The sequence below is a fragment of the Anolis sagrei genome, chromosome 5 (assembly GCF_037176765.1).
Source record: "Anolis sagrei isolate rAnoSag1 chromosome 5, rAnoSag1.mat, whole genome shotgun sequence".
Classification (NCBI taxonomy): Eukaryota; Metazoa; Chordata; class Lepidosauria; order Squamata; family Dactyloidae; genus Anolis; species Anolis sagrei.
The window spans coordinates 95390276-95402764 of record NC_090025.1 but is presented as its reverse complement, the minus strand read 5'-3'; the positions used below and the strand labels follow the sequence as shown (position 1 = coordinate 95402764).

The following is a 12489-nucleotide window of genomic DNA, read 5'->3' as shown; positions in this document are numbered from 1 at the left end:
CCAATCGGTTAACTATTAGACAAGGTTTTCAGTAAGAATAGTGACCCTTCCAACCATAAATAATGCTGAGATTTTGGTCCCACAGATTGGAGACATTTGTTAGCTATTTCTACTCTCGATTGAAACTTAAAAAAAGAAAAAGAACATTGAGTCCTGTTCCTCCAAGACTGATCTATATTTTTCTGTTGCTAACCAGCTTATTTATCATATGAGAAACCACAAACTCTTATACAGGTGATACATTCCTTATCCAAAATGCTTGGGATCAAAAGTATTTCATATTTTGATTTTTTAAATGTTGGAATAGTTTCATAAATAACACGATATTTTAGAGATGGGATCCCAGTTTAGACACAAAATTCATTTATGTTTTATAGACAGCCTTACACACAGTTTAGGAAACATTTTAAATCATTTTTCACAAAGTTTATGTACATTAAAGCATTTGACAGTAAAGGTGTCACCATCTTGACTACCCATGTGGATAATTTAGGGAAATTTTGAATACTGGAATTCCAGATAAGGGCTGCTTGTTTTGTATCAACAATAAAAACGCTTCAGTCTCATGTGTAAACGGCTAATCTTAAACCGTGGCTGTGATATTGCACAGTCCATCAGTGCTAGAAATCTGAGGCAGAACTCTCAGAACTTCACTATACAGAAGCATTTCCATGGGCCAGATTTAATGTGAATTAGAGCTAAACTGAACAGTTGTTAATGATGCCGGTATTCAGCTGTGGCATATAAATATAATAACAAGGAGAAAATTACTAAGCATATGGAAATTGCTCTTATGTTTTTTAAGTTAACACGGGATGCATCTACACTCAGAGGTGGCCCTAGGTAATTTTCAATGGTAAGCAAACAGTATTTTGGCGCTTCCCCCCCCCCCCAACCAATCACTGACATATATTTTCTGTTCATTGTGGGAGTTCTGTGTGCCATATTTGGTTCAATTCCATCATTAGTGGAGTTCAGAATGCTCTTTGATTGTAGGTGAACTATACATCCCAGTAACTACAACTCGCATATGTCAAGGTCTATTTTCCCCCAAGAGCGCCTCAAGAGCGCCCCTGGGCAAAATCAACTATACTGCAAAAGCTTACTTTACGTAATGGGTTGAGCCGCCCCTGTCTACACTTTAGAATTAATGCAATTTGACACCAATTTAACTGCCATTAATCAATTCAGTAGAATCTTGAGAGTTGAACTTTTACATGGTGTTCTCTACCAAAGAGTATTAGTGCCTTACCAAATCCAAGGATTCCGTAGCTTCCATTTCTTATATTTAAGAGAGACAGTGGAAATAAATGCTCTTTTGTGGATTTTAGGAAACTAACTCTCCCACAAAATTAAAAATAAGTGAAGAATATATGAAATATATAAAAATCAGTCATAAATTAATACATTTTTAAATTACTTCACTTGCAGAACTCCCCCCTTTTCCCCTTTTTTCTTAATTTTTCCATAGCACATAAATGCTTGTTTTTGTCTGATGTTTTTATTGTTGTAGTTTATTGTTGGCAGATATGTATCTCTTTCTTATTTATCATTCAACATTGTTTGTGTCTTATTAATATAATATTTAATAAACATTAATTGTAAAAGAATATACAATTTTTGCAGGAGAGTAAAAAGTTTTTACATATGGGGGAAATTATTGTTGCTATGACATTCACATACCCCGAAACCCAGCCTTACAAGCAGTAATACATCTTTCATTATGTATTAAGCCACCCTGAGTCCTTTCAGGGAGATGGTGGGCAGGGTATAAAAATAAAGTTATTATTGTTACTTCACTTACTGTACTATTATATTATTTTAGAAGTCAAGAAATGTTGGACACAAATTGATCCCAAAAAGCTGGGTCAACTTATTGATGATTCAGTGTAAGGATATACCTTAACTCAGATAAAAAAAAGCAACGATCCCCTTCTCTGAGTAGAGTGGCAGAAGATGAAAACTTACAGTTGATCCTGTAAGAACCTTTAAAAAGCACTGACATCTCTTTTCTTTTTGCCACACTACCATTTATTGTCTTTTTGAATAGCTGGTTGGGAAAATAAAACGGCATTGGTGCTTCCTCCTCTTGGTGGAATAACTCTTGACTTATCCATGAGGGTTGTAGTACAGCGTGATAGTAACGTTACTACTACTGGTAGAAGGGAGAAGAGGGCTGCGCAGGTGTTGGAGGAGGAGCAGCAGCGAAAGCAAATTAGAGACATATTCATGGCTCCAACTGATTCTGAGTCCTTCGAGGGTTTCTCAGATTGTGAAATGGGGGAAGGAGAGGAAAGCAGGGGAGTTAAGCAGGCTACTCAAGAACAAGAATTAGATGAGGAGATCCAAAGGAAGCGTATCCGTGATATACTTAGCGCTCCAACAGAAGATTAAGGCTTTGTAGGTTTTGGAAGGAGTGATGGGACTGGGAGTGACGATGGGGAGGAGGATGCTTTAGACAGGACCCATGTGCAGGAGATTAGGGTCATCTGTACTCAGCCTACATCCAGTGATGACTTTGAGGGGTTTGCAGAGGACTGGCAATCTGGGAACACTTGGGAAGACCTAAGTCTTGAAAGACGCTGGCAAAAGTGGAGAGATGGGCATCAGTGCTCAGCTGCAGGGAATGGGGCAGCTGAAAGTGATGATGAAAGGGTGGGGAGCAGTTCATCCTCTGATGAGGAGTTATAGGATATAAGTTGGTTTGAATTCAATGGGTCTTTGCAGAAGGCAAAGTGTCTTATTGGGTTTGGATCTTTGTTACTGCCATTACTCTCAAGTTTGGGACCTTGGACTACAGATCTCCGTGTTTCCATGACTTCTGGCTGGAACTCCGTAAGTGCTGACTTCAACCTCCCTTTTGACTTTGGACTGTGTTTTGACGACGACTTTGCTTTTTGGACCGCTTCATCTCATTTTGGATGTGCCTGGACTTCGGACTGTTTTTGGACTTCGATTTTGCATGCTCCCACTTGTTTTCTTGTGCTTTTTGGACCTTTTGAATTTCAAGCAGATTACTGTAACTTTTTATTATCCCAGATTATACTCCGGTATAATCCAGATTATATTTAAATTGGGTTTTTTGCTTAGCGGGTGCTATAGACTCTTAGTTTGTGCTAGAGGCACTGAGTTAAGTGTCTCTAAGCCTTTTTTGTGTTTAATAAACCTTTATTTGGACCTTTTATACTGTGTTAGGCATTCTGGAGGCTTCTGGATCTTGACAATGAGTCATCTCAAAATCCATAATTTTGACCAAAACCTACCCTCAACTTACATGAGGTCAACTTATACAAAAGTATATATAATATTTTTGAAGTCAGATATGAAAATGTAATATATACTTACTTTCCTCCACATCCCAGCATTGGGTGACAGGGTCTCCATATTTGACATCTTGCCTCCTTGCACGTCTAAAACAAAAGAAGCATAGAAGTTGAAATGAGTGTTTCAAGTTTTATCTACCTTTTACAGGAGCACAGGAAGATGTTTTATACTGCGTCAGAACACTTGTTCACAAAGCCCAGTATTGCCAGCTCTGACTGGTAACCGTTCTCCAAAATTTTGAGCAAGATTCTTTCCTAGCCCTACCAGGAGCTCCCTGATATTCCCTGCCAGTTTCTTATCCAAGTAGTCATCAGACAATGCTTAGCTTCCAAAATCAAATGAGAGAAGCATCATTTGATAATCTCATACTACTCTCAGTATGAGATTATCTAACTTGATGGTATTGTCTTATTTGGTTGCGGGCTGCAGCTTAGATGCAGGCCATGTATGTCTGAACCTCATTTGCTATATGTACAAAAAGTAATAGATCGTATATATGAATGAACTAATACAAAGATAATAATCATGACAGAGCTTTCATATGCTCCATTGCCAGGGCAAAACAATTAATTTCAGTAGAAGAAGCCCACATCCTGAATGGTATCAAAGGAGGTAAGATGTAGAAAATCCAGCTGCTGGGATGGGGATGAAACATAAAATTAAAAGTCAGAATGTCCTCCTTGTGATAGTTTTAGGAAGCCATTTCAAATGGAGAAATGGCATAACACAAAATTCTTCTTTGTTAATTCCCTCCTTGGGGAGATTTTAGACAAAGAAATTGATTTATTACTTATTACTGTAAATAATAAAAAGTACTTAGATTAAAAGGTTTTCAAGTGAGAAAGACAAACATTGACAAACTCCAACCATCACCCAAGTCAAAAAAGAAGCACCATCAAAGCCTTGGCAGACCGTGCAAAAAGAATCTGTGAACCCCACCTCCTCCAAGATGAACTGAACCACCTCAACTGGGCTCTACAGGCCAATGGATACTCCACCTCAGACATCAGAAGAGCTGCAAGACCAAGAACAAGCCACAAGAATAAAGATGAAGATCCACCCAGAGGAAAAGTGTCCCTGCCATACATCAAGGGAACCACTGACCGCATAGGGAAGCTGATGAGGAAACACAACATACAAACAATCTACAAACCCACCAAGAAAATTCAACAAATGCTACGTTCAGCAAAGGACAAGAGGGATCCTCTCACCTCTGCAGGAGTCTACCGTGTACCATGCAGCTGTGGACAAGTCTACATAGGGACCACCAAACGCAGCGCCCAGACACGCATCAAGGAACATGAAAGGCACTGCAGACTACTCCAACCAGAGAAATCAGCCATAGCAGAGCACCTGATGAACCAACCTGGACACAGCATTCTATTTGAGAACACAAAAATGCTGGACCACTCTCACAACCACCATGTCAGGCTACACAGAGAAGCCATTGAAATCCACAAACCTGTGGACAATTTCAACAGAAAGGAAGAAACCATGAAAATGAACAAAATTTGGCTACCAGTTTTAAAAAATTCTAAAATTAAAACAACAGAGAGAAAAACAGGCAGGGACATCTAATCACCTTTCATTAAGAGTTTGCTCCAGGCACAGTCAGCCCATTGTATGCTAATCAAGGTGGTCAATTGAAAAGATTCACACCTAGCCCATCTTACAGTAGCCTTTTGTCTCACCCTGGTCTTTCCACAGATATATAAACCCCGTTTTTCCCAGCTCCAGACCTCACCCTCTGAGGATGCCTGCCATAGATGCAGGCGAAACGTCAGGAGAAATGCCTCTAGAACATGGCCATATAGCCCGAAAAAACCCACAAGAACTGATTGACAATTGTGTAAATGATAAACAGTATATCATCTAGCATGGAACATAGAGACACAGAAATTTGTTCCTGGGTGGGATTTCAAAAATTTTGGCATCCTGGTTAATATCTCAGGTCCCTTATACACTGCCACATATGTACAATCCAGATTACCTGCTTTGAATTGGATTATATGCAGAGGCGGCCCTAGGTAATTTTCAACGGTAAGCAAACAGTATTTTGGCACCCTCCCCCCCCCCCCCCCAACCAATCACTGATATATATTTTCTGTTTGTCGTGGGAGTTCTGTGTGCCATATTTGGTCCAATTCCATCATTGGTGGAGTTCAGAATGCTCTTTGATTGTAGGTGAACTATACACTCCAGTAACTACAACTCGCATATGTCAAGGTCTATTTTCCCCCAAGAACGCCTCAAGAGTGCCCCTGGGCAAAATCAACTATACTGCAAATGCTTACTTTGCATAATGGGTTGAGCTGCCCCTGATTATATGGCAGTGTAGACTCACAGATTTATATGAGTCTACACTGCCATATAATCCAATTCAAAGCAGGTAATCCGGATTGTACGTATGTGGCAGTGTATAAGGGACCTGAGATATTAACCAGGATCCCAAAATTTTTGAAATATAGATTATCTGCTTTGATAATCTGGATTATATGGAAATGTAGAAGGGGCCACGGAATCACAATTGATGATGCCAGACTTTGACTGCTTCCATGAAGCTGAAAGTTTCTTACGTTATTACTGCCCTGAAAGAGTAGTAACGTGACAGTTCCTGTACCACTAGAGGTCATACAAGAATCTATGTTTAGACATGCACTGAAATCTAATAAACCAGGTTATGTTTTTTCTTACCTTTTAGATGTTGGTGTATATCTGGAACATGAATTTCCATCCCAAGCACAGTATGGGTCTCTGGCAAGGCAACAATCTGCACAAGCCTTCCCATACGTATGACATCTGTGTAGTGAGAGCTGAGCCAATCCATCTCTGGAACCAATGTATAACTGTTGCTAAAAATCAGACACAGCAAAAGAATTAGAACCATTCTACAAGCAACACTTATTTTTTCCTTTCTTTCTTTTGGTCTCAAACATGTTTTAGGTATTTCTCATTTTTACAATGATATGTTTCTGTTTTGCATACATGTCCATTTATACAGATAATGTCATTTTGTTCCAGATTCTATGAAGAAGTTATATCTTACTCTAGTTCACATAGGAAAGGGACTATCCAGTTATCCATTTCAGAAGTGTTCAACAGTTTGATATAGATGGAAAATCTTTTTTTTCCTGGTAATTTCAAGATCAAGCCTTTCTGCAGCTGGCCTATAACATAGTATGGAATCACATTTTACTAATGATAAATTATTTTTGTAGTGACACCTATCTTAAAAATCAAAAACTGGTAATACAGTACCAGTATGGGATATGACCAAGCCAAATCTCTGATTAAACAACAAATAACCAACACTGAGCACCAATCAGACTTAGCCATTTCACCATCCTTTATTATCGATGGAGTCAGTAGGTTTTGTACCTCCCCTATGAAATATCTAACCATGCTCGAGGTTTCCAGCCATCGGAGGGCCTTCAGTCTGGCACACTGCCATGCTTTCCCATCTGCCATATTGGAAGGTCGATACCGGAAGACCCCATACACTGAGAGACTGTGCCCTTGTGACTCAGTACACATAGAGACAACAGAACATGTGCTTCTCCAGTGCCTGTTCTATAGAGATATTCGATCCAGTCTCATTACGTCATGGCTACTCAAACACCCGGGACAATTTTACATCTTCCTGCTGCTTTCAGATACGAACTCGGCTACAAGTTTTGCACAGCAGCTATTAAAATCCGGTAGTCAATGACGAATAGCACCAGCTAGTACAAGTCAAGATTTCATACTAGCAGAAAATTGATTATACTCTTTTAATTCTAGTCTTTTTTTTATTACAGTAATGGGTTTTGATCTCTCCTCTGTCTGTGGACTTCCCTTCCCTGTGCACCCCAATCCCCTCCCTTCAGACTCCCCCCCTTTTAAATCCATTAATTTTTATATACTCTTGTCTTGATGTTCTGAAAATAATGCATTGGTTTTTAGCGTTTTAGAGTTTTAAAGTATTGAAGTTTTAGAGTTTTAAATCTCTTGACCCTTAGACCTGATTTGTTTGTGCAGGACTGTGTCCCTCTTCTCATGAGACACTTATTACAGTGTCTCATGACACTGTAATAAGGTGTCATCCTGGATTCACAGCTGACAATGGAAGCTCAGGTCACTGCTGCCAGCAAACAGGCCTTTTTCTATCTACGACAAGCGAGGCAACTGGCACCCTACCTATCTGATGAGGCTCTGGCAACTGTCATCCATGCCACGGTCACGTCTAGGCTGGACTATTGCAACGCCCTGTATGTTGGCCTTCCGATGTCTATGACCCGAAAGCTTCGTATCGTTCAGAACATGGCAGCCAGGTTACTCACAAGAACACCCATGAAATGCCATATAACACCAGTGCTGCAACATTTACATTGGCTTCCAACTGAGTACCGTGGCCTGTATAAGATGTTAGTTTTGACCTTTAAAATTCTTTACAGCCAGGGTCCATCGTACCTTAGGGACCACCTCGCCTTCTCCCATCGTCGGAGGTCGCAACAACCAGCCCAACGCGACTTACTCTTTATACCGGGTCCTAGAGAAGTGCACTTGGAAAGGACCAGACGCAGGGTTTTTTCTATTTCTTCCCCTGCCTTATGGAATTCCTTGCCGTCCTATTTGAGGGCCATGCGTGACTTACGGCCTTTTACTCTCGCACTTAAGACCTGGCTTTTTACTAGAGCATTCGATCCCTGTTAATTTTTAATTTTTGTATGTATGTATTTTATCTTTTACAATTTAGCTGTAAATCGCCTGGAGCATTCTCAGATGGAGGGCAATTAATAAGTAATTAAATGATGATGATGATGATGTTGAATAAAGTGAACTTGAACTTGAACTTATACAGTATATTGAAAAACATTTCTTGTTTTAAAATCTAAAATTAAAATTTCAAGCTCTATATCAACATTTCCTCTTAAGTACAAAGCTCAAATTTAAAATAACAGTTTTATGGAAATAGCTACCTATCCTTTCACAGAAAGATATGAAATGCAGCAAAAAGTTACTTTTTGGACCCCAATTCCAGAATCTGGAAGCCATTTCCAAACTCTGGAGATATGAGCTATGAAGATGGTTGAAGCACCAGCCAAATTACATTTAAAACTTATCTATGCTTGAAAAAAATTACATAATGTGGGAGAATTTTTCTTGAACTTTAAAAATACTTCCTGGGCTCTCTTTATAGTATTAATAAAAGACAATACCAGTTCAGAGTAAGTACGTTCTAGCTTTTACTTAGACTAATCCTCGAGGAAGTATCCTCCATTGAATACAGTGGTACTTACTTCTGGAAAAAAAAAAAACATGTATAGTGCAAAAGACTGACTAATACATTTTCATTTGGGCATCACTGTGCCTAATGTTTCTGGATCATGCATCTGGCTCTAAGTGAGTAGGATTAACATAACTTTACCACCACTCCTTTTTTACTTTTTGTCATTATAGGTTTAACAGAAATAGACATGTATTCAGAATAAAAAATAATGATTTTGAGACAGGAATTGGTAGAATGAGAGTGGTTAAGGAAGATGATTTATGTATACTGGGGGAAAATCAAACATTAAAAAACCACAATGAGTGTTAATTTCCACACATCAGCTGAAATGTAAGCAATTTGGATATTCTAAAATTACTCATTGCAAATTACCTGCTTTGGAGACATCTCCATAGTCAAGATAGGTGATGGGTGCTGAAAAAATGAATGAACAATAGTTGGAGGGATGCAGCAGTACTGTTTGCATTTCTCTTGAATACAAAGCTCTTATTCAGCTATGCTCTCAATGAGTTAAAGGTGTTTTGTTTTGTTTTTCCCTGGAAGTTGAGAGGGATTCATTTGTTAGTGCATTCATGCAGACATGCATATTAATGCCATCTGCTGCTGGAAAAGAATGCTGTCTCTTACAACCAGATGCCTTTATCCACTTTTCAGATTTCGTACATGGTCCTGGAGTGGCAACATGGCAGATGTAGAGAAGACACTTCTTTTAGGTTCTCCTGAGACTAACTCTCATCTTTTTTACTCAACGCAAATAAAAGGATAGTTCCTTTTACAATAAGAATTGTAATACTGTACTTTAACTTTTATCAAAAAAAAAAAAAGGAATCATTAAATTCTCTGAGGACAGTGGGGTTTTTACATATCAGGAGTAACTTGAGAAACTGCAAGTCACTTCTGTTGTGACAGAATTTGCTATCTGCAAGAACGTTGCCTAGGGGAAACCTGGATGTTTGATGTTTTACCATCCTTTTGGGAGGATTCTCTCAAGTCCCCGTATGGGGAGCTGGAGCTGACAGAGGCAGCTCAACCCACTCTCCCCAGATTCGAACTGCTGACCAGGGTTTAACTCATTGCTCCACCATGGGCTCAAGGACAGTGGTGAAAGATCTTTTTGAATGTCCTTTGGGAAAATTGTAGTGATGAAAAACTGAGCCAGCACTAGATCTTTCTCCTCTAAGCAGAATAACCTCAACTTTTACATAGGTGGCATTAAAATACATAACTTTGCCCTCACAAAATATGCCGATGATTGGGGCTGCATCTACACTGCCAAATAATGCAATTTGAAACTGCATGATATGGACAATGCAGACCCATATAATGCAGTTCAATTAATGGTAGTGTAGGTCCAGCTTTATACACAAATACATATGACACTACCTGATTATGGTCTTCCTGTCTTAAGTCCTACACTTCTCCTACATTTTACACTGAAGTGAAGCTGGATATGTTCAGCTGGTTTTTGTAAGCCCTGCCAGAGGATGTATAGGCATTTTATCTACTATACTTACTTTGAGAAAATCACACAATCAGTATAACTGAACTAGTGCTGTTAGGATGAGAAGTCTCTTGCTACACAATAACTTAATTTTAGGATTTTTTTTGTCATGTCAGGAGCGACTTGAGAAACTGCAAGTCGGTTCTGGTGTGAGAGAATTGGCTGTCTGCAAGGACGTTGCCCAGGGGATGCCCGGATGATTTGATGTTTTATCATCCTTGTAGGAGGCTTCTCTCATGTCCTCGCATGAGGAGCTGGAGCTGACAGAGGGAGCTCATCCGCCTGTCCCCAGATTTGAACCTGCGACCTGTCGGTCTTCAGTCCTGCCAGCACGGGGGTTTAACTCACAGCGCCACCGGGGGCTCAATTTTAGGATGTCTTCTTCTTATATTTAGTGTATATTCCAGGCCGGCAAGAAAATCAATCTGAGAAATGATACTTTTGCCATAGTACATCTTTGGATAACTTAGTTTTTATTTGGCACAGTTGTAGTAATTGCCTTCTTTCAGAAAGCTTAGAATATGTTTTCATAGGGGTGTAATTTTTCACTCATTTTCTTTTTAAAAGAAGCCATAAGCAATATTACATTTTTCTTCCTGAAAGAAAAAAGTCTCCAAATTCCATACAGTTTTGAAAGACTTTTTGCAATTTGGTACTTATTCTGCCCCAAATTTGCACTCTGGCAACATTTTTTTAAAAAAAGGTTACAGCATTTTGAGCACAAAGAACAACATTGTTGCATAGAATTCTTTTCTGCAAAGAAACTTCTATTTTCCGTATGGAAATTTTGTATAGAATGAGTCACAACTGCAGCATTTTCTGCACAGCAAATAATATTTCATTCTTCTGCTTATAAAATGTTGTTTATTTGTGAAAGAAGTGAAACCTTTCCTTCAAAATGGCTACATGCAAATTGTGGACAGAATAAATCTCAAAATGCAAAGATTCTCATCATTCCAACATTCTTCTCAACGTTTCAAAGATCTTTTCCAACTTTTAAAATCATTTTTAATAGTCTTTCAATCTTCAATTTTTTAAGCTCCCAGCAATCCCACAAAATACTTTCGTGAAATACAGTAAGGTTCAATTGGTCACCTTAGCAGTTTCTTTTTTTTCTTTTTTTTTAAATTTTTTTTATTGATTTATCACAATTATTACATACTGTTGCATTTTATACATCAACCTCTTTAACATATTGTTTTGTTGTTTTGCTTTGACATTTCCTCCCCTTTTCTCTTTTTTTTCCCCCTTTTTTCACCTCTGTGCTCCCCTCCACCCGTCTCAAGCCACATTTTTTACATTTCATCTGTCCAAAATTTCATTTCTTCTTGTGACGGTAATTTTCCTTCCTTATTTTTTAATCCATTTACCACAAATTTACCCCATATAGCATCAAAATCACTTTGTTTCCATATACCTTTTTTAACCTTTAATATACATGTCAGTTTATCATTTAATGCCATTTTCCATGCTTCCTTGTACCACTCCTCTATTCGTATATTCATTTCTTTTTTCCAATTCCTTGCTATGAGCAGTCTTGCTATAGTTAGTAAGTTTGTTATCGCTTCTTTATCCTCCTTTTTCAGTTGCTTATTGGTATATAATGATAATAAGGCTATACTAGGACTTTTGTCTATTTTCATATTCATTATGCTTTCTATTTCTCTAAATACTTTCTCCCAAAAATTATTTACATATTTACATTGCCACCACATATGTATATATGTTCCTGGTTCTTTACATCCTCTCCAACAATTTGTTGAATTGTTTTTATTCATATATGCTATTCTTACCGGTGTTAAGTACCACTTCCATATTAACTTGTAATAATTTTCTTTAACACGTATCGATAGGTTTTTTAAATGTCTTTGTCCCCATAACTGTTGCCACTCTATTTCACTTATTTTTATCCCTAAATCCTCTTCCCAAATCTCCTTAAGGGTACTCTTTTTCGTTTTCCCATCCTTCATTTCAATTAGTATCTTATAGATTTTGCTAATTATACCTCTCAAGTTTTCGTGCTCTTCTACTGCCCTTCCCTTCTGTATTATTTGTTCAAATTGATTGAGTTGGTTTCCGTTTCTATTTTTTTTTTCCAGTTTATTAACCATTGTTCTAGTTGTATACAATGAAACCATGATAATTTTATTTCTTTAAACTCTTCCAACATCCTTTCCCTCTTCATTTCCGCCTTCATCCAATCCCCTATTCTATCTAAATTTATTTCCCTTACCTTTTTATCCATTGCTTTTTTTAAATTTTTTGGGAATTTCTTTTCCATCACTATTGGGGTTATAATTGATCCTTCCTTTATTAACCTCCCACCTTAGCAGTTTCAAAATGGTGCAATGGTTTCTGTTTCCCCTGGCCAGGAATTATCCTTTAGAACTTGAGA

At 38.2% G+C, this 12489-nt stretch overlaps 1 protein-coding gene across 1 annotated transcript in view; it reads right to left on the bottom strand.

The window, feature by feature from the left end:
• Positions 1 to 12489, bottom strand: part of SEMA3D (semaphorin 3D) — a 255213-nt gene that overhangs the window by 31075 nt on the left and 211649 nt on the right. The window contains exons 14-16 of the mRNA XM_060778197.2: positions 8966 to 9007; positions 6019 to 6176; positions 3346 to 3410 (exon numbers count right to left, since the gene is read on the bottom strand). Of these exons, the coding sequence (XP_060634180.2) occupies positions 3346 to 3410; positions 6019 to 6176; positions 8966 to 9007 (265 nt within the window). The remainder of the gene's footprint in view (positions 1 to 3345; positions 3411 to 6018; positions 6177 to 8965; positions 9008 to 12489) is intronic.